The sequence below is a fragment of the Corvus brachyrhynchos genome, unplaced genomic scaffold (genome assembly GCF_000691975.1).
Source record: "Corvus brachyrhynchos isolate BGI_N302 unplaced genomic scaffold, ASM69197v1 scaffold1359, whole genome shotgun sequence".
NCBI classification, from domain to species: domain Eukaryota; kingdom Metazoa; phylum Chordata; class Aves; order Passeriformes; family Corvidae; genus Corvus; species Corvus brachyrhynchos.
The window spans coordinates 168,593-193,715 of record NW_008240086.1 but is presented as its reverse complement, the minus strand read 5'-3'; the positions used below and the strand labels follow the sequence as shown (position 1 = coordinate 193,715).

Below are 25,123 nucleotides of genomic sequence, written 5' to 3'. Positions count from 1 at the left end.
TCAGCAGTAATCAGGGGTTGCTGTCTTGCACAAAGGAAGATATTTCTGATGAGGTGGTTGGCAATATCAGTGGCAGGAGCTCCAAGTTCCTGCTGGGTTCCCATTGCTGTGGTGGTCTCTGCTGCAGGGTCCAGCCCACAGTCCTCATTCCAGGAGCACAGTCTGACTGTGCTGACGATGTGTCAGGAGTGGGATCGGTACGTGCAGGCTGCCTGTTTTCCCTGACATCATATGCTTTGCTTAGAAGAAAATCTAGGTGTATGGACAAGGTAGGAGCAGCAGGATACTCTGCTGGGCCCCCTGCTTGGGATGACAGGGATGCCAGGCTGGACTCAATGGTGTGCACAACAGAATGAAGCAGCTCAGCATAGGTGCAGCTGAACCACTGCACTTCTCTAAGGGCTGAGGGTTGTCTTGGCAAGTGCAATCCTTAGTGTTAGGGAGGAAGTGGTAGGTCAGCCTGAGGGCTGCTGAATTAAAAGACTATTAGGTGATGATGGGGGGGGGGAGAGCTTGAAGATAATTGGTTTATTGTTTAGCTGTGGAGAAATCCAGTGTATTGGTAGGATTGGGAATCTTTCCCTTTCTGATGTTATCACACAAAACAGGGTTCATCAAAACCAGTGTGCAGGACATGTTGGTGTCAGGAGAGGATGGGTTATTTTTGCGACGTGGATTCAGGCCATGGAGTACTTCTCCCTCTAAAGGATCCAAGTTACAAATTAAAATTGAGTTGTAATGAAGTAAAGCACAAATGCAGTGCTGTAGGAAGTTTTGAAGCTGTTAGAACTGACTGTGAATGGACTAGAACATTTCGAAGTGCATGATCTCTTACGGGCTGGGAATAAGTAATTCTTACCTGAGTTAGTTCCTGCCAAGGGAAGTGAATGTACAGCATAAATCACTGGTAAAACATGGCATGGGAGAAATATTTGAGTGTCTTCTGCAAATGCCCAGACAAGCAGTAGGAGCAGCGGACTGTTCTACAGAGCATCATGGAGGAGCACTGATACCCCAGGACTGTGGCTGCAGGGGGATCAGGAGAGGAATATGTGTGACTCTGGAAGTGATCTGTGCCTCTCTGGAAGTCTGTCTGATGGTGTATAAAGGCAGGTGGCTTCTTCTGTAGAAGGTCGATGAGGCTGGAGGTGCGAAGAGACAGTAACTTGCTCGAGCACTTCAGTAGCAAAGTGAGCTGAAGCTTTGAGATCTTCTCAAAAATGTGTTTGGGTTACATTCAAAGGCTTTGAAGTTCAAAGGTGTGTTTGCTGAGTTGGAATAACCAAAAAGGAGCAGAATGGTTACAGTGGACATCTCTGAAGTGCAGTGGATGTACTGCAAGAAGTGCTTGTGGTAAGAGAGCAAGGTCTAGGAATGCTGTCACAATTTAAGGAAAAACCATCAACTTTGTATGCTGGCTTCTTGAATTTGTTTTACTAAAAATTTTAATATTGATCAGAAGAAAGAGAAGAGGATGAAAGGAAAAGAATAAAGCTATACCTACTATAAAAAATGGATCCTCGCTGTTAACTGTTTTCTGTTTCAATTATGTTTGGGGTTTTTTTGGGTCACAGCTGCCTAATTTGCAATAGGGAACATACCTGGTAGCCTTGTGATTGGGGCTGAAGACTGAGAAGGTAGAACTTGCTGGTTTTTTATATAGCATTCTCATGGTGCACATACTGTCTGTCTTTGGTAGCTTTGTGCAGGTGATAATGTTGGAACCTGAATTCAGATATTTTTCTTGCATATCAGACTTGTGCATCTTTTAAAGGTGCCAGTTGCCCAAGACTAATGGCAATAAACTGAAATAAAACTTATTATTAATGGCTAAAGGTAGCAGAGTGTATTGAATGCACATATGGAGTAGATCTGTTGAGTAGGAAGGTGTGATCAGAACACAGTCGCTCAAAAAGACAGAAATTTTTGAGAGCTCAAGAGAACTGTGACTGAGGGTTGGGTATATTTGGAGATCTGCTGAAATTTTAGTCTGTATGTGATCATTCACAGATAACAGAATTACTCTAAAAACCTGATGTGGCTTATGCAGCCCCAAGGTCCACATCACAGCCAGTTCTGAGGACGTGCTAGGGGTACCACTGCCTTTGGTCCTGTAGCTGGAAGACAGTATTCATCTTGAAGGTCTTGACAGCCTGAACAAGGAAGATTTTAGAAGTCTTCGGACTTTGAAACCTATTTGTATAGACTGAATGAGCAGGGAGCTCTGTAGCTTTAGAGGAGTAGCCTGGGATCAAGCTGTTATAAAAGAGCTACATGAGTCTCAAGAGAAAGAAAATAGGGGCACTTGATTACCATCACCTGAGGATTTTTTGTGACTCCTGTAGAAGCTAAGTGGAAGAGCAAGAGCTGGGAAGGAGATACCTTGAGTTAACATTTGCTGTACTTTTGTGCCCCACAGGTATTACAGAGGAACACATGGGGTCATTGTTGTCTATGACGTAACGAGTGCAGAATCTTTTGTGAATGTAAAACGGTGGTTGCATGAAATTAATCAAAATTGTGATGATGTCTGCAGGATACTAGGTAGGTAATTAGGGATTTCAGCATCTTATTTAGTGGGCTGTCCTGATGAAATACCAAACTGACCTTTCTTCTCTTTCCTTTTTTAGTGGGGAATAAGAATGATGACCCAGACCGAAAAGTGGTAGAAACAGAAGATGCCTATAAATTTGCTGGGCAGATGGAGATCCAGTTGTTTGAGACCAGCGCCAAAGAAAATATTAATGTGGAAGAGGTAATAGAATATTCAGAAGAGTAGAGATACAGTAATTTGGGGATAATTGTGAGGGAGGAAATAAAAATTCCATTCTTCCCATTGACGAAGAAAGATAAAGTGCTTGTACGAGTTGCAAGTAGTAGGTAAAATGTCAAAAAGAGACATTCCACTGTTTTTGGAAGAGTTGGAGAAGCGAAATGAAGGAGCCCATGCTGCACTTTCAGTAGCTTTACAGTGCTCACGTATTAGGAAAGACTTGAGAATGCTTGTAGGAGGTATGACTGCTCATGCTGCACTCCTGGCCTCAGTTGCCAAACTACCCTGGTTTTATTTACTGGTTTGGAAAAAGGGACAGAGGTACTATTTAGTTTGGGAGTAGGTTGGGAAAAGGTATTGGATTTCCACTCGGGCCATAGTGGGCTGGGGAAGGTCTCTGAAGCATTATTGAAACATGTAGAAAAGGGGAGTGGCTTCCAAGGAGCAGCACCCCACAGGAGCCAGCCTGAGTTCTGGGGTGGTCTGAATGTGCTTGTTTCTCTTGCAGATGTTTAATTGCATTACAGAGCTTGTCCTGCGAGCAAAGAAAGAAAACTTAGCAAAGCAGCAACAGCAGCAACAGAACGATGTGGTGAAGCTAACGAAGAACAGTAAAAGGAAGAAGCGGTGCTGCTAATGCTCCTTCCCTGCTGCAGAGACTCTGCTCTCAAACAGATCAGCCCCTCCAGCTAGACTCTGGCAATTCCACTGGGGCAGGCTTTGGGAGGACTTTCTCAGTTTTGTGCCGTTATTTAAAGATTATTTTTTCTCCATGTTTTCTATCAAGAGGCGCTGGCACCTTACCACTGCAGTGCCAAGAAGGTATTGGATGGAATCTTGCCCCCCCCTCCTCCCCTGCTCATTCCAGTGCGCCTTGTAGACAAGAAGGACGCTGCCTACCAAGTGGACTAATTAACCCAAGAGTTTGTATATAATGTATATTGCTTTAACCAGCCTTGCCTCCCTGTTGTCGCTTTGGCTTCTGCCTTCTTAATGTCAACCAATCATGAACTGCAGAGTTCATCTTTTTAAAGAAAAAGGTAAAAAGTTCTTAATTTGAGTTGGCCCCAGGCTGGCAGCGACTGCTTCTTGGGGTCTCCAGCTGCATTTCTGTTGGGCTCCAGGCTGGCACCTGGTGCCCCTGGGGTCCCTGGCTTCTCCTGAAGTCCCAGGCTTTTACTGGGGCTCAGGCTGTGTTTTTCTAGGTACCAGGATTGCAGGTGTCGCTGCTGGAGCCTGGGGTTTCACTTCACCAGCCCCTGGGCTGGTAGCTGGTGCTGCTGCTGGGGCCTGGAATTTCAGCTTGCTGTCATCCAGATTTGTGGCTGGATCCTTGGGTTTCACCTCCTTGTCCTGCAGCCCACCTATACCTGTGCTCTCCTGTAGTTTGTGTCAAGATACTGGAAAACAAACTGACCTGCAGAAGTGGGATTTGTTTGGATAAAACCTTTTTTGTTTTTTTAAAGCAAAGTTTAACTACTTTGACCTCTGCTTCTGGTTCTGCCAGTGTCCTAAGTGAGGGTCCATTTGTTTTGAGAACAAAAATCATGTGATTCTGCCAAAAACCCCAATCTTCTTGTTGCCCTGTCCACAGATAGGCAATCTGAACTTGAATGTGAGTTTTGGTGGCAAAGCTTTTGTTTTTGAGAGAGAAAAGGCATGAAAAAAAAATCCAGCTCTTCTTCTTGATGTCTGAATATGAAAACTGCAGGATCATTCCCAGGATTCTTCTGTTAGGAAAGAGGACTGCTGTTCAATGCAAAGAAATGGGAAGCTTGCTTGCTTGGATTTTGTGGTGGTGGAGGATCACACTTGGAAACAAACCAGGCTTGCTGTGCTCAGCAACATTTTCTTGGCCCTTGTCAGCCTTTCTGGGAAAACAAGGGCTCACTTCCTCAGCCTGAATAGATGTAGTTAAAGGTAAAGAGTGTATGTGTGTATAACTAAAATATCAAACGTCTGGGCTGAAAGGACATGCTCAGCACCTGAATTACTGCCTAAATAATATTAAAAAATAATTTTTCCTTAAAAGGCATGGAGGGTATGACTTCTTTTAAAGCCTTGAAGGTGGACGTACTCCATGTGCCAGTAAGTGGCCCTATGGAATTGCTGGCCTTAGTTTGGTAGGATGTGATTCACCCATGTCCATGAGCTTGGAATCAGCCCACTTCTCTCCCTTCCTCACCCTTCCCCCAGAGAGGCTAAATTTTAGTCACTTACTTTGCCTGCATTTTTTTAGATTTTTCGGGTTGTGGTAAGAGCCTTGATCATACAATCACATCACAATCAAATCACTCCAAAGACTGTTTCCGAAGTGCAAACAATGAATGTGTAACACATGGGTTTTTTAATTGGTTCAGGTGCTGGGGATATATATCCAGCTGCCTTCACCCATTTCTTTTCTTCACATATCTTGCTTGCATTGGTAACCCAAGAATTTGAGTGAGCTGGGATGATGCTGCTGGAGTGAGCTCTGGTAATTGTAAGACTTGAGTGGCTGTGGAAAGTGGTGGCTTAGATCACACCAGTCCATCCTGTCTGCTCTCCAGTGTGGAATGTGGTCCACACTGGAGAGGGGCTGGGTCAGTCCCTGGAATGCTCCTGTAGGGAGCTACCCCCTGCAGATTAAGGGGCCCAGCTGTGTTACTTTAGGACTCTTGTTGGTAGCATGTGTGCAGATTTAGGAGGGAGTAACTTCATGTAGGCAGAAGCAAAGAACATGTCTGAATTTACTGGAAATGATGCAATAAAATGAGGAAATGGTGCACCCAAGCCTGGAGTGTTCTCTTATATGGAAAAATTGGTCCTCTTTGAGTCTAGGTTTTTGTGGCTGTGGTTGGAATTCTATCAATCCAGGTCCTGCTTCCTGGCTTAAAGTGGGAATTTCTTTTTTTTTTTTCCCCAGAGCTGGCCGTAGAAGAGCAGTTACCTCTGCTCTTGCCATCACTGTTCAATTGGAAGGGGTGGGGACTGTGTCTCTAGTGGTGCTGATGTGAAGCTTCCTAAATGTTGAGCAATGGAATGTCTAACTGGTTTTCCAGGATTATTTCTGTAATGAAAGTTTCTAATTATGCTTTTTAAATAATTTTTAAAAACTAAAAATAAAGCTTACAAGCTGCCAAATCTTTTTTTGAGGCTCTGTTTCCTCTGCTGTCCAGCACCTGGAGGTGGAGGGTGGCAAGCCAAGATGTGAGCTCTGCTGCCATTTGTAAAAGGGTTATTTCCTGAGAGGGGATATTAAGAAAACCATAATTAATGCTGTCAAATGTTTAGTCGCTGTTTTAGTTTGAATGAAAGAGCAAGGTGGAACAGGTAACTTATTTCTGTGTGAAGTGAGGTGCCTGTGATTGTGCTGTGATCTTTTGTCTTCTCAACAGAAAGTATTGAGTGAGCTTTGAAAGCTCCTCCTTCCAAGGTGACTAAAAAGCATCTGGAGTCTCTCCTCACTTTCCCAGGAAATGAATGTGTGTTTAATTGATGTGTGCAGGAACTGCAGCTGTGGCTGTGCCCTCAGCATCCCCTTGCCCTGCTGCCCAGGCTGCTCCTGGGGAGTGTGATGGAAACCTGCTCTGGGAAGGTGCCTTTGCTCCATCTGCACCCTTCAGGTAGGAGTAGGTAGAGGGGAATCCTGGGGACCTGTGGATGGTCTGAGCTGCAGCTGCTGCCAGCTGTGGGTGTGTCACTGTCTGTGTTTTGTGTCTAAACTTGCTCCAGTTTGAATCTGCCTCCATACAACAGCCAGTAAAGGACACAAATGGCTGGAAGGTGAGATAATTTACCCACCTTTATGTTCTCCTGTGCACCAACAGATACAAGCATTTCTTATGTTTTTGCCCTGGCCCCCTCTCTCTTAAACACACACAGGGGCTGAATTTCATGAGACAATGCAGCATCAAAGATGCTGTTTGGGTGTTAAATTACAGTTCAAAAAATGAGCTTGTGTTGCAGCTGGGCACAGTAAAGTGGTGAGAGCTGAGGCAGTATAGTATAAATGATCTGTTTTATTCTGAAGAGAACTATTTACAAAAGAAGTAGAGCATTGTTTTTACTAAAAATATGCCTTTATAGATTTTTATATGTATCTTATAAAAACCATACATTTATTTACATGACTGCTACATACAAAAATTACAGCACTGTGGTATATGTACATATCTATAGGTACATTCTTTCTGCTTCTCCCTGCTGTGTGCTTTTTCCCTCTCAATCCAAGGGAATCATTGCTGCAGCACCCAGACACTTCCTTTCCTGGCTTTTCGGTTCAAACAATTTTGCTTTTTATAGCTGAGTGGGGAGTAGAGAATTTGCCTGATGGAGAGGCATATCTGGAATTTACCATTCTAAGTAGGACAAGTGCATGTGGCCCTGCCTGCAGCCTTACTTCCTGCTCTCTCTGCAAAATGATTCTTGTCATTAACTTCTTGATTTACTGTTCATCATCTCCATGGCAAGTTGCTGATCTAAGTTTGTATGAAGATAAAGTGCTAGTGACTTGCCTTTCATTTACATTTGTTCCTTGTTTACAGCTGCTTCCCTTCCAGAGTTTAGGAAGGGGAGACTGATCCCTTTTCCCTCAGGCTGGAATAACAAACATTTGCCCAAACAGTCACCTGTTACTCAGCTGTGGAAAGTCCTTTATAACATTAATCTCAGCAGGCATCTCTTCTCTGTGTAATATTTGAACAGTGACTGTGCAGCACTACTGTTTTATTTACCATTATCTCAAAAGCAAGGCTGAGGGTTGTGTTTAGAGCTGCTGATCCCACTCTTTAAATCTCCTTTGGGATCCCGAGTACCTGCTAGATTTATGTGCTTCCTCCATCTCATCCCTGGGAGCTGATGTTTCCTTTACACAGTGTGTGTCCTGGAAGAGTCAAGTACCACAAGTTAAGTGTCTTCTAACCAGCACTGCAAGGCTGATTCCAGGCTCCTGGACATGACAGGATGGAGGTGAGTGTATTAATGACAGCACAGGGTGAAGTAGTGGGGACCTTGTTAAAACACAACATGACAAATGAGTGTGAAGGATTGCACAGGTGAGGTTTCCAAAGACAGAAAGACAAAACCTAGCTGCTATGTTAAGGCAGTTTCTGTTCCTCTGGAGTAGCAGCTCAGCACAAGGAGGTCTCCTTTGGTGTGTTTTCCAGTTCATTACACCCAGTTCTCTTGTATCTCTGGGTTTAGTAGTGCAACTAAGTCTTTAGGATTAAGGGGATTGTTTAAAGAAACCATGCCCAACTGGCACCTTAGAACACGCTGACTTTCCTCTTGCAATCTCTTCCGTCACTCTTTTTCAATAAATAAAATTGCAATGGGATTAAGGATTCTCCTTAAATGAAGACATGTGCTGTGCCTACCCCTGCAATTGAATGAGTCACTTTCCTCAGCAAACATGTAGCAGAAGGTACCTTTCTTCATCTCATTACTGTATCTTCATGGGATAACTTAAGGCCCTTGCCTTAGGATTGCATCCATCCATCCATCCATCCCTCCATCCATCCATCCATTCGTCCTCACTGGGGTAGAGTCCCACACAACTGCTGGGCATGTGGCTTGAATAAGAGTTGGTGGGGTCTGAGAAATGACAACTGACAGCAGAAGGGTCCCTGAGGACCAAGATGTTCACAGCTCTCCTGCGATGGAGCATCGTTCTCAGTGTTCACAGGTGTCACTGGCATCACAAAGCCATGCCTCATTTTGCAGGTATCAAAGGGTAATGCATCTGGGTGTGACTGAGTCCTGGCAGCAGGAGATGCTGAGCATGTGCCTCATGTCCCTGCCCTGTCCAGAGTCACAATACAGGCAGGACAGGAGGATGAGGACTTGTCATCCTGAGAGCACATGGCACTGCACTGCAGCCCTCCCCCTTGCCTGCACAAGTGGGTACAAGCAGATACTCAACAGCTAAACATTGCCTAGAAAGGAGAGGCCAAGGTTCAGTTTCCTTCCCTGCCTGTGAGCATCTTTCCCCATAAGCATCAAGCTGTATTGGTGGGGCTTTGCCCAATTATTTCCTGAAGCAGGCTCTGCAATCCAGGGTTCATTGCTTTCATGTAATGGGTTTTACCACTCAGCTCTTCACCATCATTGCCAATCCCAGAGCACTCTGCTCCTTGCAACACAGAGCTGCCTTAGTGCAGTATGATTTCATACCAGTGCGGTTGTTTCATGCTAACAAGGAAATATGGGAATGCTCAAATCTTTGTAGGCAGAAAGGATATTTGTACTGAGGTATTATGGATGTTCTATCCCACAGGTAAAACCCAAGCCACCAGCCTCCTACCTGCTGCTTAGAAGGTGTTTGGTACCTATTCTAGCAGAAAGCTTGTTCCTGTAAGTAGTAAGCAGAGATAAGCAGCTCCCTGTGGGATGGTGTGTTAGCACCAAAGTTGCTGAGCAGGGCAGAGCTGAAGGTGCACCCAGCTCTGTCTGCTGTGGGACAGTGCAGGTGGTGGCCTCTTTAAAGCAGCAGGAAACAAACTGGGGCCTGTGGGTATTATGAGCTGGGAGAATGTGTGAAAATTGCATGACAACAGCAGGACATCTCTGAACTGAGCCTGGTGCTCCTCACTGGCTTATGATAGTAGACTGATGAAGAGCTATAAAGAGCCCATCCAGTGCAGAGGGAAGGTCTCTACTTGAGTATTGCAGGATTTCCAGCACTGCTGTGTGCATAAACCAAAAAAGCCACGTTCCTTTTTGATGATCAAGTCATGCAAAGCAGGCTCTGATCATCTTTGATCAAAAGGAGCTTTGGCTACCTGCTCACCAAAGGGCTGAGTAGTAACTGATTGACAGGCAGGGACAAATACTCCTTTCTGTCAGGCTATAGCCAATGTTACTGCATAGGGCAGGGTAACCTGCAGGCTTTCCAGAGCTTTGTAGAGACCCTGATGGCCTTTGGCTCCAGTGAAGGCAGATGCAGTGTGCTTTCTGAGGATCGAGTCTGCCAACCCAGTGTCAAAGACTGACTGACATCCTTGTGAGGCTTTCAGTGAATTATTAGTTAGGCTTTTGGGGGCCTAGCCAGTTAAAATGACAGTTTTCTTACTCCGTTTGGGAGATGTGTATGGCTTTGGGGAGAGGTGTGTGACTTGCTGAAGCTCCCAAACTACTTTTGGCCATTGGAAGAACAGCAGGTGCCCCAGGACTGAACATGCACAACTTTTACCCTGTCTGTAGATGGTCAGTCTCCTGGGGAGAAATCTGTGTAGCTACAGCCTGCAACTCTTACCTCTGTAACAGGAGGGAGCTGGAGAAGACAGTGACACCAGCTATCTGTCCCCTGCCCTGAGCTGCGAGGAGCCTGGATCCCAGTGAGGGTGAACAGCCACACAGAGCTCCAGGGGAGATGGTGCCCAGGCAGGATCTCCAGCAAGGGCTCAACTTCCACCACGGAGAAAGCTACATTTGTCAAAACATGGTAATGCTGGGGCCAGAGTGACTCCAGTCTCAGTGGGATGGATGAAGGATGTCACAGCTGCCAGGGTGGTACAAATGACTCCCCTCTGTCCTCTTGCATTCAGCCCTCTTCTTCCCCCTGTGCTCGCTGTGACAGCAGTTCTCAATCCCCTGCACCACTCTGTCTTGGGGCTGCTTATTTCCTTCTCCAGCATAAGAATGCTTTAAAGACAATCAGAGTATTCTTCACAGCAGAAACTGGACTGTGTAAAAGCGCCTAAATTATACCCTGAAGTTTATCACTTCACTTATAGAATAAGAAAAGTTTCTTTCTATTAGAATCACATTGTCAATTTGCAAATCTCCAATTCATGTAAACATTTGGTTCAGACCAGGTGCCATGTAAATAGTGCAGAGTCTCAAGGGTTAACTCCTTTGCCCCCTTCTTTTTTACTCAGTGGATCAGACTTGGGTCCATCAGCAAGCTGGGCAGGTGCCCCACTCCCCATCTTGAAGCAGGAATTGTTGGAGAGTTTTCTCTTTTTCAAATTAATTTTTCTTGAAAAAGGAGAAGAGACGGTTTCCTTCGGCCCCAATGGGCTCATCCCCCTGCTGCTCCGGCCTGAACGCAGGGGAGGGCCTGGCACTCCGCTTGGCGCTGGAGCCACTGGAGAAGGAATAAGCAAGCTGGCTCCATTCCTTCGGGTGTTTGTCCATCAGCTGCTGGTCAATGACCCTGTGCATGTCATCCTGCAGCAGAGGGAGAGGACAGGGGCATTAGTGGCAGCTGATGCTTAACGGGATCTTGCACCAGGGGTGGCTGAAATGGGTATGAAACGTGCAGTGATGAGATGGAGCAGGCATGACAGGAGTGGGGATGGGTCTGTGTCCCCACTTGACAGCAGGCTCAGCTGTGCTTGCTGCCATGAGGCTTTTCAGGGAGCGAGGAAGATCAATCACACAATTCTGAGGGATAAATTGCTCAGGTGGTCTCGCACAGGAACACTGTCCCTGCTTGGGACTCTGTGCCACCCCTAAGCTTTGTTTCTCTGCTGTCTGCAGCTTGCAGATGGCCCCTTTGGGGGAGAAATAATTAAGAAGAACAAATGCAGCTGAAAGCAAAGGCCAGAAGAAGGATGGACGTCTGTGCTGAGCAGGTCTGTGTACACACCAAGTGGACAGGTAGGGGTGGCAGAGCTGCTGCATAGCCACTATCACTGGGGCTTCTTTGGGGAAGACGCTGAGGGGCTGGGGAAGGTGTGGGCCCACCAGATCCCTCCTGGGCTTTGCACCAGACTCACCAAACAGAACTGAGCTCGTCCCTTAGACCCCTCCTTTCCCTAGAGCCACCATACCAGTGGGGGGAGCTCTGACTGACAGCTCAACATGAACTGTGGCTTTTCAGGTGTACCAGAAACACTCTGATTTTGTCCATGTTTGCACCACAGTGAAGCTGCTTTATACAAAATAATTACCCAGTTCTGTTGTCACTAATGACGTGCTAACATGTTCCTTGAAAACCTGGCTATCAATTTTACGGATTTTACAGATCCATTGCTTCTCCTACAATTGCATATTTAAACTACAGCTTAGTGAAAACGTATGTACACAAACTAGCCTCACAGGAGGAATCAACTGCTCTCCAGCTGTTTGGTCTCTCATTAAGGCTGAGGACACTGTCAGGTGAGAACAAGAATACTCTGGATGGGCTGGAGTGGTGGAAGTGCTGTCCATTCAGCACCTGGTGAGGGGCAGCCTGTCAAGGCAGCCCCAGGACTGAAGGGAAGGTGCTGCCATCGCCCAGCAGGTGCCCCAGATGCTCTGTATTGCAATCAAATCAGCCAGCTGGGACTGGAAACTTAATAATGGCTAATCTCTTGTTGCAGCATTTTATGGAGGGAAAAGGATTCATAGCCATGACCTGGACCTCAATTTAGTATGGGGACTTCCCCTGGGGGAACTGGAGGGTGCAGAGCTACACGGACTAGGGAAGCTTTGGGTCTTTTTAGAGCAGGGCTGGAGAGAGGAAAGGCTGAGGGAGAGTTGAAGAGGTTGAGGTGAACATCAGTATGAAATATCAGTGACACAAGTTTCCAGAGCTGAAGCTGCCACATGAAACTGTACAGCACTTGGATTTTGAAGGTACCTCTTCTGCTAAATGAAGTAGGTACCCAGGCTCCTACATGGCAGATCTGTGTCCTTGATCAACCATACAATAAGGGACAAGAATGATTTATATTTTTATATATACACACACAAAAATATTATATATATATAAATACAGTATGCACTATTGAGAGTGCACTGCATTTGGTCCCTGTCTGTCAGATGTGAGAGTCAGAGAGCAAAGCACTTGGATGTAGAGGGTTTTTTGCTTGAGTCCTATTCTATAGCCTGTATGATTATGTCCTTAGAGAACACTATAATCTTGTTGATGGCCCTTGATGAAATGCAGACTAGAAGCGTGCAAGAGCAAAATGCTACCAGATTAAAGCCTCCAATTATGCCCAGCTAAAGCAGAGACTCTTATCCTATTTTATCAGACACTTTCTGCAAACCCCTCTGCAAAACAGTCCCCAAAATACATAAATCACCCAACTTGTTTTGTGCTTCTGTGGCTGAGCTGCTGTTGAGGGGACATGAGGTGGTTGGAAACTATTTTGCTGCTGTGTACTAACACCTCAGGTCAGTATGTTGGAGACAACTTACTGCCATGAAGTGAGCCTGAGCCTCAGCTCAGAGAGCTGATGGGAGCAGGTCTGGGGTTGCTGTGTTACTGCGATAGGACCTGTTCTTAACCCCTAAGCTGGGTTTATTCTAGCACTAGTAGGTCTCACTTTATGCCACCTATTCAGACTGAACTTGGCTCCAGACAGCTCCTATGAAGAGCATTGAGTGTCACTTACTAGACAATGAGGCTGAGAAGTAAAATCCCAGTTTGTCTTTCAAGAAGCTTTCCAGATACTAAATATGTGGATATAGAGGGTTAATAATACATGCACATCAGCCTGGCTTTCCCCGTGGTGCCCTGGTAAAGCCTCACCATGGGGTGCAGGATGCTGCCCCTGGTGCTGGGATGGGGGCTGTGTGTGGAATATTGGTGGGTGATGGAGACCCCCACTGGCCCCTCTTGCCAGATGATGATGAGGGCAGAGAAGGATGTGGGTGATGGTGGCAGCAGATGGAGAGGGAATGGTGGGTAATGGGGAGCTCACCTCAAAGGCAGGAGGGGTGTACGACTAAAGCTGTTGGTACAGGAACTGAGAAAGGCCACTAGATCAGAAACCAAAGGAGCCAGATAGTAAAAAGCCCTGAGGAAGCAAACTGTAAGCAGGAAAAAGAAAAGAAGAAAAGGAAAGGGGGAAAAAAAGAGAGAGAGAAACGAAAACACAGTGGAGTTGAAACAGGAGCGAGGTTGTATGGGAAAGGTTTCTACTGGTCAGGCTGGCTGTTAGTAGAGCTGGGGTCTTGCATGGTCTGCAACAAATCACTATAAATGGCACAGACCTTTTCTCTTGAGTTTGCTTTATTTGCTGTTGAAGTAGCCCTCCCTTGGTGCTGGTTCTGGGAGGAGGCAGCTGGGAGGGGTCTACCCTCAAGGGCTCTCTACCTTCACATGGATTTCCCCACTGACCCCATGCAGAGCATCTCCAGGGCAGCTGTGGAACTGCCATGGCTTTGTTTCCTTTACCTTGGTGAAGAACTGGGATTTTAGCTTCTCCTTCTTGATGGATCTTTGGAGTTGATGAAAACAGTGCAGCAACAATCAGCACAACCTCATTCTCCTGCCTTTCTGCTCTGTCACGGAAATGCATGGACATGCTGTGCCCACACATACCCAAGGTGTGCCTGCCTAGGGACACCTCCTGCATGGACCCCTCCCCACCCCAGGGCAGAGCAATGTGCACATTTCCCATTCTGCCAGGAGGCACAGTCTGCTTCTCCATTTTAAATGAGTATTAAGAGCTGTAGAGCTGTAGAATTAACAGCTCACAGCCAAAAGGCTTGGAGCAGGGAGGGCAGCTCACCCCCTGGGCCCCACGGCATCATTGGCTCCTGCAGAGCCAAAACCAAGCACCTCCAAACACCCGATCCATGGATGCTCAGGCAGAGAACATGACAAACCCACAGGAAGGGGGGCACACTCCCCCACAGCCCCTGCCCTGCCGAGGTGCTCACCTGCCAGGCCTCCAGCTGCTGCGAGAGGTTCACCTTCTGCTGGATGGCGTCCAGGAGCTGGCTGTTGAGGGACATCATATCAATCTTGCACTTGGTCAGCTCCACCTCCACCGCGTTCTTCCTGCGGGGACAGAAATCGGGGCATGGCACTCTTTTCTTTTTAAACAAAGAGTTAAGCATATCTAAACAAGTCTAAAATTTATGTCTTTCACTGTTAAGTTGCCACATCCTAAGGTGTCCATTTCTGTTGTATTCTGGACAAGCTATTAATCTGAAGAGTAGGATAGAACTTTTGACATCATTACTTTAAAACCAGCAGATTTCTCATAAGCACACTGTGAAGAATACTGAAAGAAAATCACATACACAGCTGTAAAAGATAATAGTGTGCCTAGATAACGTGCAAGATTTGCCAATAAAAATATTTTTTTTCTTCTGTTTACAGGCACAGAGAATACAAATGGTACGCACTAAAAATCAAATGACCTGTGTCTGATCACTTGATCAATAAATTGCAATATAAAACAAACAAATAAAAAAACCTCTTTAAGAGTGCTTTCACTTGGGACTTGGATTGAAGGAAGAAATTAAAGAAGAGAGCTTAGCACAGCATATACTTTTTAAGAATGACAAACTATTAAAATTGTTTGAATTAAATGTCAGGCTTTAAGAAAAGCTCCCAATTTCAGTGTAGTTGACCCAGCCCTTGGGAACACCTCTGCTGCATTTCTTCCCAGACATTTGGTGGCCATTGGGCATGTGATGCCATGGACAAGGTTACCCAAGGAGCCCCAAGTGCTCAGTGGCTGAGATGTTCCAGCTGTTCCTTGCTTGTGGAGAGGAATTGTCCTTCAGGATGGAGCAATTTCCTAAGCTGCTGAAGCTGGGAAATGCTGCTCACCATGCTGGGACCACACCAGGTGAGTACATAGCTTAGGTTTTCAATTAACTGCTGTGTGATAGGAAACTGTAACATGACTTGCTGGGAACCATCTTTCCTTGCACACACTTTCGAGAGAAATAATTGCATCTTATTAACTGTAGCTAATTCCTTGTCTCTTGATAGCTCCCTTGTGTTCCCCTGCAGAAGAGCAATTTGGGAATTTGTGTTTATATTCCAGGTACTGGTTGCTTAACACTTCCTCTGAAAGGATCCTATTTTCCTATTGCTTCCCCTGTTGCCAAACTTCAGCTTCAAGCAAAAATTTTGCACACCAGATGTCTACCTGGGGCAGCAATTTTTTTTTTTTCTGTTCAGAATTAGGGATTTTTGGGGGGATGGGTTCAACAAAAGCGACTTAACCCATCGGGTGTGAGGTGGGAAGAAAATCACAAGCCTCTCCAGGCAGTGACCAGCCCACGTGGTCTGGGAAGAGTGTTTTCACTTCCAGTGACAGGATGCTCTTGTCTGCTTTCACTTGATGCCACTTTCTGCTCCTTAATCCCCCTCGCCCGTGCCCCATTCCCGGGGCTCCTGTGCTGCAGGACAGCCAGCCCCCAATATTGGTGCTTTGTCCAGCAGGGTCACAGTGAACTGGAAAAGCTGTGCCCTTCCACTCCCGGCTGTGGTTTGGGCACTGGAAGCAGCCTTTTGTTGCGACGCTTCCCTACTTCTGGTTGAATGTTTCCAGGGGATTGATCGCAGCGGTAGTGTTGCCATAGCCACGGCAGAGCCAGCAACCCACATGCACCGGGAATGTCAGAACTACCTCCCTGTGCCCGGCAGACAGCTGGGATGCTCCTGATCCTTGCCAACAGATGGAGGTGTTACAGAGGACAGCAATGGGAATTTGGTAGCCAGCTCTCCTGGCAAGGGCAGCACTGACGATCGAGCCACTTATAAAAAAGGATGATGCAGGTTGATTTAGGTCCTGTGCTCTCAGAGGTGCAACCATCTCCTGCTCCTCCTCTTGCCCAGGGCTTGAGTATTAGACTTTTCCCTAAGAAGCTGGACTGGTGGTGTCCTGGCCCACCTGCTTGTTGAAGGGATTATCAGATGAACCCTTTCTAGCAGAGCACAGAGAGGTAAAGGTGTCTGTCCCTCTCCTCTGGGCAAGGAGTGCTCAGGGCATTTTGGCAAGCCCAAGGACAGAGCTGGGGAAGGGGGATTTGGGGTATGGGGGAGCAGAACTGCACAGACTTGTAAGGAGGATGGTCAAAATAAAGAGCCAAACCAGTGGGAGAATCCCAAAAGGAGAACCAGAGAATTACAGGACTGGAGATGCAAAAAAGACCTTGGAACAGGAAAGGAGAAGGAGCGACCAGAGGAATGGGTTAGGGAAGAAGCCCAAGCAGGCTGTAATGGGGATGGTCAGGAAAGCAGGGCTGTGTGTGAAGAAAAATATGCCAAATAGGCCAGACCTAGTGTTGCCATTTGGCTCCCTGAAGTCCTCTCCTCCTTGCTGTGACTCACACCAGCACTAGGGATGGCACAAACATGGTTAACAGAATCCTCCTAAATGCCCCAAATCGAGCCATGAGGCAGCTCTGCCTTTAGCACCTTCTGCCCTGCTCCCAAGCTCCTGGCAGCATTTCCCAATGCCAGCAAAGCCTAGATATCATTTTGTCACAGCTGCTGTGGAGAGCAGGAGAAAGCCTCTCCAGAGGCATCTCCTGCCAAGGCACTAGCCTGGCTCTGGCTGTTGGTGCCACTCACTTGGCGATGGCCTCGTCGCGGTCCCTGATGGCCTGCAAGAGCCGTTCGTTCGCCTCCTTGTCCTCGGCAGCGCCGCGCAGCCGGTCTCGCTCCTCCTTCAGCGTCGTCATCTCCACACTCAGCAGCGTCACCTGTGGGCAGACGGAGGCCGTGAAACCCAGGGCTGCTCAGGAAAACGCACCACAAGTGTGTGTGTGGGAAAACGCCACATATGCCAACCTGCAGGTTGAGAGATCCCCTGGTCATAGGAGAAGCTGTGTCTGCTGTGTGGGGGGCTGTTAGTGCTGGTGCCACCCTCCATGAAATGTGCTGGCTTGCCCTGGGATGCTGGCCTGAGCAAGATGTGTCACCAGGATGGCCTCAGTAACATGCAGAAATAGCACTGAAAGCTGTGCAGGGCAGGACCCACCTGTGACTTTGCTGTCACTATGGCATCAGTGCTAAAATACTGCCCCTCTCCAAGCAGTTGGTCTTGTGCACACATCCTCTGAGTCTGCCTGTTGTAATTCAGATCTTTCCAGGGTTAAATTATTGCTAACATAATTTACCAGCAAATAAGATTTTTTGAAGAGACCATTATGTCTCCTGAAGTAATATGAAGCTGTAGACAAAGGATGGGAAAATTCCCTTTTATGCCATGCAAGGTGTTACAATTTTAATTAGACTTTAAAATATGTGTGGAGTCTTAAATAGTCTGAGAAATGATCTATCATTTTGGTCCTGTGCAGAGTGAGTTAACAGGGTGTGAAATCATGCAAGGATTGCATTAGCACAGCTTCACAATATTTCATACTCATTTAATTTCTTTGTCTAGCGCACACACATGCTCTGTTACGCTACTCCACCACCTGGAAACCCTTCCAGCATTTGACCCACCTCCTGCCTCTAAATGCAGCTCAGTAGTGCTTGAATCTTCAAAGAAATCTTTAAATAGAGGGCAGACAGTCAAAAAGGGCTCATCACATCCACAGCGTGGGACAATCTGCCATTAGCATGGCATGGCTGGGCTGGGGGGAGGAGGGTGCACCCTGTCTGTGCAGAGACTCCCCACACGACTGGGGAGCTGTGCCAGGGCTGCCAGGGAACCAGGGAGCTGTGCCAGGGCTGCCAGGGAATTGGGGAACTGTGCCCTCCCTCAGCCCTACATGGGGGGCACCTCGGAGCAATGATGTGACAGAGAGCAGTGGTAGTGGGGTGACGTGAAAGGTGCTGAGCACTTCTACAGAAATCCCAGGGGACAGAGGATCTGGACACCCAAAACATGGTGTCTGGGGATAGGTTTGGGATTTTAATTGGTTCTGTCTGTGCTTCAGGTAAGATTGGGAGAAAACAAACAGGCAGAAGGTGTGAAATAGTGTAGACAGAGAGGGGGGTGACTCCTGTCTCCACCTGCTCACCATGCTCTTGGGAAGGAGCAATGAATGTGTGTGATGCTACAAGGTCCTAAAAGCCATTTAGAAGATCCCCTTTGATTGTATCAATACCAGTGCCACAACAGAGGGATGAGGAGGCAGCAGAGCACTGCTTCCCCTGGGTGGACAAGATTTCCACATGCATCAATTTTCTGTAGCACTGAACAGAAGATGATGTTGCCTCTTCAACAGGAGGTGAGAATAATTATTAACCTGGAGCAAGTGTGAGGCTGGATAACAGGCAAAAGCTGTGGGAGATGCGTACTTGCTGCGGGAGGCCAGAGTGCCTCTCTGAGAGTAATGGCTGCTCCATTTGTAGCTATGCCCCATCTTTCTCCACATCACACAGAGGTGTGAGAAGAAAATAGAACTGCAGTCCTCCCTTTGCTTACTAAATATTAGGAGCTTTGGTAATCGGGGACCCTTAAAAGCAGACACAGGGTTCCAGACTTGCAATCCAGGGCTAGTATTCTGGTCCCTCCTGGCTGGAGAGTTTGGGGAGATCAGACAAGCCTAAAATCCGTGAATAAGCCTCTAAAGGTCTCTGTCAGTACTGCTAGGTTGCAGAGATCGAGCTCTTGTCTCCTCCATCTCAAGTTTAAGGGCAAGGAGGGCTTGTGTGTGGTGCACAGGACTGTGGCAGCATGGCCAGGGCAGTGTCTGGACTCATGTCTCACTGGGGGCAGAAGTCTGGACCCTCAAAAGTGTCTCTTGTGATGGTCACATTGCTGAGAGGAACAGTCCTGGGGGAAAGATGGGCTCCAGAGCTGCTCCCCTCCCGTACTCTGCCCCTCATCAGCTGCTGTGGCAGCAGGACATTTCCCACCCTCACACACATGCAAGCCATCACTGCCAGGGTATTTAATGATGCTCTCACACTTTTCTCTTTGGTCCCATGGTGGGGGCTCCCACAGCCCTATAAAAGGCTGTCAGACCCCAGGTTGTGCTGACTTTCTGAACAGGGATGTGTTACCCTATTTACGCTTCAAAGGGTGATACAGCACTGCTGGGAAGACCAGCCAAGGACATTAATCCCATTCCCTGCTCCAGTGCAGTTGCTACTGTTTCTGCTGAAGCCTCCAGATCCCCTCCAGCATTTGGAGTCTTGTCCCACAGAGACAAGGACTGCCAAGCATCTCTTTGGATGCCTGTCTCCATTTGCTGCTCTTGGCATAGGGCCTCAGACAGACGAAGCTGCACTGGGTGTGGATGCAATGGGATTCTGGGCTTTGGGTGTGGACTTGGTGTTGGGACTGGATCATTCCTTGCTGTTGAGGTTGCCTCAGCTGGTCCCTGGGGTGCTGCCTGGTGCCCGGCCATGATTAGGATTCTCTGGGAGTGCATTTCTGAGGGTTTTGTGATGCTGCTGTGGATGGGGTCAAGACCTGCTCCATGCACAGCAGAGCAGCACTGTTATATCCATGGAATGGGTGCACATACCCCTCACAAGGGCTCAGTGCAGCAATTCAGGTTAGCCTGGATACCTTTGGGTTTCCAGTACCCCATACCAAGCAGCCTCGTACTTTGGGGTCTTCTGCTGAGAAGAACTTAAGCAACAGAGATTGGCTAAAATGCAGATTCAGAGAAAGGCTTAAAGGAAGTTTGGCTGCGTGAGATGATGCCTCGGATGGGCCCCAGACAATTTGTCAGAAACTCTCATTCTAAATGCTTAAATCCTCTGCATTTGGTTTAACAAAGTCTCCCTCATCCAACCATTCTGGCCTAAATCCTCCTGGGTTATTTATCATGTTGGTCTCTTTGACGAAGGATGAACACTGGTGTTAAAAGACCATATGTAAAGTGTGGGAGTTGCTAACCTGGCTGTGCAGTCGCTGCAGCTCCTCCAAACTCTGCCTCAGTTTCCCCCGTTCTCCCTCCATTAATTCCCTCAGGGCTCGCGAATCCTCACTTGTTCTCCTGATCTGCTCCTCTAAGGTATCATCGTCGCTTCGCCGAGAGCTCTGAGAGCGGGAGAGAAATCTCTTGCTCAGATTTCACTTTAAAAAAGGCAATTGCATTTATTTGACACCAGTTTGGGAACAGGGTGCTAAACAAGGAAGAAGAAAATGTGAAAATGTGACTTCGGTAGAGTTTTTTGTTCCCATATACCTCCACAGTGGAAATGTGCTCAACCAAGGGTAGTGTTTCTACACGATGCAAAGAGCATGCAGCCCTTGGCATAAACCAAATTTAGAGACCTGCTGCCCATTTGGTAGCCAATGTGGCTACAGTCTCTGTTTGTGGACCTTTTACAGGACTCCCTACATTTTGTTTAACAAATACAACTTCATCTCTACACTCAGCCTACGGGTGCTTAAACGAGGAGGGTGAGTATTCCCTCACAGCCCCCTGCAGGGATTGCACTGTTTCCCTCACCACAGCACCCCAAGTAAGTCATAATGGCAATGCAACCAGCTTGTAGGGAATGGGAACAGGCCTGATTTGAGCCACAACAAAAAGTGAGGTGTTCTGTTTTAATTCTGCACTCCTGTGGATGCTGAGTAGTCCCTCCATTCCACCCTCTCCTGCCCAGCAGCCTGGAGCCACATCCTTGACATCATCTTGTGCCAGCAAAAGCCTTCACCTGCCACAGATTTGAGTTTGGCAGCTCCTGCCAAGACATTTGTACCCAAAGACAATTCACAGCGACAGAACCTCCCGACATAGGGGTTATGATGTTTTTGTGATACTATTACTAGTAAAGCAAGGTTAGGAAAGTCCCAAAGGAAATAACTGATGTGTAAGGCAATCTGCAATATTTCCACATTGAAACTCTAACTTACTGAAAATCTCAAAGTAAGCCTACTTTTATTAATTTTCCAGAACAACTCCCAGGCCAATGACGGTTGCGCTTGAAACTTTAGGTGGTCTGAGCACTGCAGGCTGAAACCCCATGTGCTTGGCTCTTGGCTGACCATTGAGACACAAGGAGTGGACTATGCTCTGTGACTGCCCATCTCTGTGAGCCACAGAGGTTTTCTAGGAAACCAGGGCCTTCAAGATCCAGCGGAACGTGCAGCAAGCTCTGGGCCAGGGAACGTGCACAAGCCAAGGCCCTCTCTGTGCCACCAACTTACCGTGGAGTCTGCCCCGTCCAGCACATTTTGTATCAGTCTCTTGAGCTCACTAAGAGCTGCCCGCAGGCTCCCGGCTGGGACATCTTTGGCTGATGAGGTTTCTGAGGACTCGTCCATGGAGGAGTCTGTGGACACGGCCGAGTCGGCGCTGTCATTCCCTCGCAGGTGGGAGCAGAGGTACCGCACTTGGCAATATGCTTCCCAGAGCTGCAGCCTCAGCTGGAACAGAGCCTGGCATTAGCCTGGGGCATCAGAGCCATGGAGACCCTCCTTCCATGGTAAAGTGAAGTGTGTGATTGCCAGTCCTCACAAATATTTGCCATGTTGGTTTTGACATGGATGCAGAGGTTTACTTTCACATGGTCAAAAGGGTGTGTTGATGCCAGACCCCAATCCCAATTTTCCGGCCTTTGGTTCAGCTACAAATCCAGATCAAATGCATTAAACTCCCTTTTGCTCTGGGACTGGTCACAGAGGCCCATGGGCTTTCCCAGGGGCTGGAGGGCAAATACCTGTTCTCGTTCTTGCTCCAGCTCCTCTGCCTCCATGCTCTGCTCTATCTCAGAGAGCAGGGATGTGCTGGTTGTGCTGAGGTTCTGGAGACTTTTCTCCTCGCTGAGCTCCTCCACCTTGCCCTGCAGCTGCCGGTAGGACAGCCTCACCTCCTGAAGCTCCAGCTGGCTTTGGTGCAGCTTGTGAAGAAAACCAAGGAATCAGAAAAATATTAATGGAGGTGATAAGGACTGGATCAATGTCTTGGTTTGTGAGGGAGCTGGGAGGGAGGAATGAGTGACACAAAACAGGGTTTCCAGCCAGGAGGAAAGTACTCTTGGCTGGTATTGCTATTTATTTGAGCTTAATAATCTCCAAGTGTCATTAGACACTGTTTAGAATCCAGAATATCCAGAAAGATAAAAATAGCAGGTTAATTAGCACTAAAACGAGAAACATTGTGAAGAAGTTGGGACTCAGGTAAAGAAATTTGCTGAAAACAACACAGCAGGAAGTGAACCCAAAAAGAAAGTGATACCTGCATGTTTTTAAAAAAAATATACAAACATATATTAAAAAAAAGGAAAAATATTCAGGGCTGTTTTGCAGAGCTGAGGATTCAGTGCTTGGCAACCCACAAAAGTGAAATGGAAAAATCCTGCTCTGCCCTACGGCCCAGAGGTGCCAGGCTTTCTTCTGGGGAGTGACATTTGGTGATTCGTGGCTGTGAACACCATGGAGATTATTAGGAAACCACCTGAGCACTGGGATCTAAGAGGCCAGTGACTACCCTCTGGAACAGCGGGGTCTAGAGAAGCCCCTTTTGAAGCCAATTCTACTATTAAAAAAATTATAAAATGAACTGCAACTGGAGTCCTCTGATTCTTTTTGCACTTACCTCATTTCCCCAGCACCCTGCCCCACTCCCTTGCTCAGATCTCCCTCCTAAGCTGCTCTTTGCTGTCAGGATGCCTCATTGGTACTCCTGTTACCTGTCTCCATGGAGAACACCCATGACCTTGCTTGCTGCCACTCTTGCATGAACCATTTTATTCTTCCAGTTGTTCTGTCTTCCAGTTTGTGGCCAATTTTGCCCCAAATAATGACTTTTACTGCATCTCCCCATCCCTTCCCCATCTCACTGCTGCCTCTTCACCTGCAGATCCTTGTCATGGCTTTGTCTCTCCAGGATGAGGACTCGGTCCTGCAGTTCTTCCACGGTTCCCTGGAGCAGGTCGTTCTCCTCCATCATGGCACTGAGGCGATGCTCCAGCTCCCGCTTCCTGTCTGTCAGCATTTTGATCTGTGGGGCAAAGAGAGGGCCCTGTCAGACTTTGCAGGAACCAGAGAGGAGAGACACCACATTCCGAAGAGAGAAATGAAACAGCAAAAAGCAGAAGGATGTACACAGGTGTTCTGTACCTGTATGAGAAAAACTACCTCCGTGTGTGGTTTAAAGCTTAGGAAAGCTCTGAAAGGAAACTCCTCCTTCCCCAGGCTGCAGGGGTTGGGTATGCATTGGAAGGTCAGGGAGTGGGCAGGAATATTCAAAGGCATTAAGTGGAGACCAGCCCTGCCCATCCCTTGCACCTTAACATTTGAAAGACTGGGCAAAACTAGTTACTTTTCCTGGCTGGTCCCTGATGGTGGCATTTTCTCCTGTATGGGTGCTGGAGACCTCAAGGCGAGCCAGAAGGATCCAGGGTGAGTCAGTGGGATCCAGGGTAAGCCTGTGGGATCCTCCTCCCCACAGGACTGTGCCACAGTACCGCCCATAGCTGTTCTTAATTGGTGTGTGTTCATCAGGTCCTCACCAGGGATTTTTCTGTCTTTTCACTTGTGAAGACTCCTTTCTGTGTCGCTTATTTTTAGCCTCCCAGTGATTGGTTGCCTTCAAAATTGGTTCATTTCTTTTAACTGTCAAGGGCAGTGATTTCAGGCGAGGGACAGTGTGCCAAACAAACCCTCCGTGACTCAGTTAGTTGGGAACAGTGCAAAGGATGAATCAGCACTAGCCAAGGTCACTTCTTGTTTCACCACAAAGAAGGAGACTTTTCCCACATTAGTATACACAGGATATCTGGGGTCTGGTATGCCAGCCATTCACCAGTCCAGTATAACCTTAAATATTCCCTATGGCCTCCTTGCAGTTCACGGAGCATAGACAAATTCAGCAAATTCCCTCTTGGCCTCTTTGGGACCTTGTCTCTTTGCCGCTTTCCAGGTTGCTGGAAAGATTTGGCTGCACAAAGGAATATCAGCCAAGTGTGTGGACTTGCTATTTCTGCAGAGTAAAGGCTCGTGGAGGTATTGGAAAGCTGCTCTGAGGTGACTAATGGTTTCTGAGATGTCTCTGCCCACCACCATCATGATTTGTGTGGGTTGGAGAAAGAAAAATAAGAGGTTTAATGGAGAGATTCTATCAAGAGTTCATACTTGGTGGGCACACCAAGAATGAACATGCTGTAAATAACCATACGACAGAAAAAACGTCACTCTGCCATGAGCCCTGGACCACGGGAAGGGCACAGGGGAAAGGGTTTGGAAAGCAAGAGACAGGAAAGAGAGGAGAAGGCAAGGTGTGGCATGCACGGTGGCAGGCATGCATGGTAACAGCGATGTACGTGCAGGCAAACCCTTTCCAAGCCTCCATACTTACTTCAAGGACCTGCTGCTCCACACCAAGGGGAGGGGAAGAAAAGGCGAGGGACCAGCAAGGAGCAGGTGGGAGCAGGAGAAAAGAAATTGAGAGATTTTAGAAGCTTTTCCAGACAGCTTTTAAATAAAAGAAGTGGTTGGGTAGTAGAACTGGACATCTTCTACCCATCTAGTTCCTGCCTACATGATCCCCAGTGACCCTGTCAGGCAAGGGAAAAGGAAGGAAGTTGTATCATTCCTGCAAATGTACCTGAGTTAAAACAGGCAGGGGCTTCTTGCTTTCCCAAGTAAATGTCTCAGAGGCAGGAGAGGATTGCTGCTTTCTTTGGAAGCATGATGAACAGGAGAAAAAACCCTTGCAGACCTTTCCACCATGCCCACCAGCGTTAATCTGTACTGGGCAGCAGCCCTGCAGGAGCACAGCCATGTGTATGGAAGATCCTTCTCATCCGTTCATTTTTCAGGCATGCTGTGG

General features: G+C 47.4%; 2 protein-coding genes across 2 annotated transcripts in view; one reads left to right on the top strand and one right to left on the bottom strand.

The window, feature by feature from the left end:
• The window catches only part of RAB35 (RAB35, member RAS oncogene family), a 16,810-nt gene extending 11,265 nt beyond the window's left edge, over positions 1 to 5,545 (top strand). The window contains exons 4-6 of the mRNA XM_008641643.2: positions 2,420 to 2,544; positions 2,631 to 2,755; positions 3,282 to 5,545. Of these exons, the coding sequence (XP_008639865.2) occupies positions 2,420 to 2,544; positions 2,631 to 2,755; positions 3,282 to 3,410 (379 nt within the window). The 3' untranslated portion in view covers positions 3,411 to 5,545. The remainder of the gene's footprint in view (positions 1 to 2,419; positions 2,545 to 2,630; positions 2,756 to 3,281) is intronic.
• A 1,209-nt stretch (positions 5,546 to 6,754) lies between these two features.
• Positions 6,755 to 25,123, bottom strand: part of BICDL1 (BICD family like cargo adaptor 1) — a 48,957-nt gene continuing 30,588 nt past the window's right edge. Inside the window, exons 4-11 of the mRNA XM_008641642.2 lie at positions 24,650 to 24,661; positions 23,147 to 23,293; positions 22,011 to 22,190; positions 21,499 to 21,717; positions 20,239 to 20,382; positions 17,010 to 17,140; positions 14,354 to 14,474; positions 6,755 to 10,924 (exon numbers count right to left, since the gene is read on the bottom strand). Of these exons, the coding sequence (XP_008639864.1) occupies positions 10,724 to 10,924; positions 14,354 to 14,474; positions 17,010 to 17,140; positions 20,239 to 20,382; positions 21,499 to 21,717; positions 22,011 to 22,190; positions 23,147 to 23,293; positions 24,650 to 24,661 (1,155 nt within the window). The 3' untranslated portion in view covers positions 6,755 to 10,723. The remainder of the gene's footprint in view (positions 10,925 to 14,353; positions 14,475 to 17,009; positions 17,141 to 20,238; positions 20,383 to 21,498; positions 21,718 to 22,010; positions 22,191 to 23,146; positions 23,294 to 24,649; positions 24,662 to 25,123) is intronic.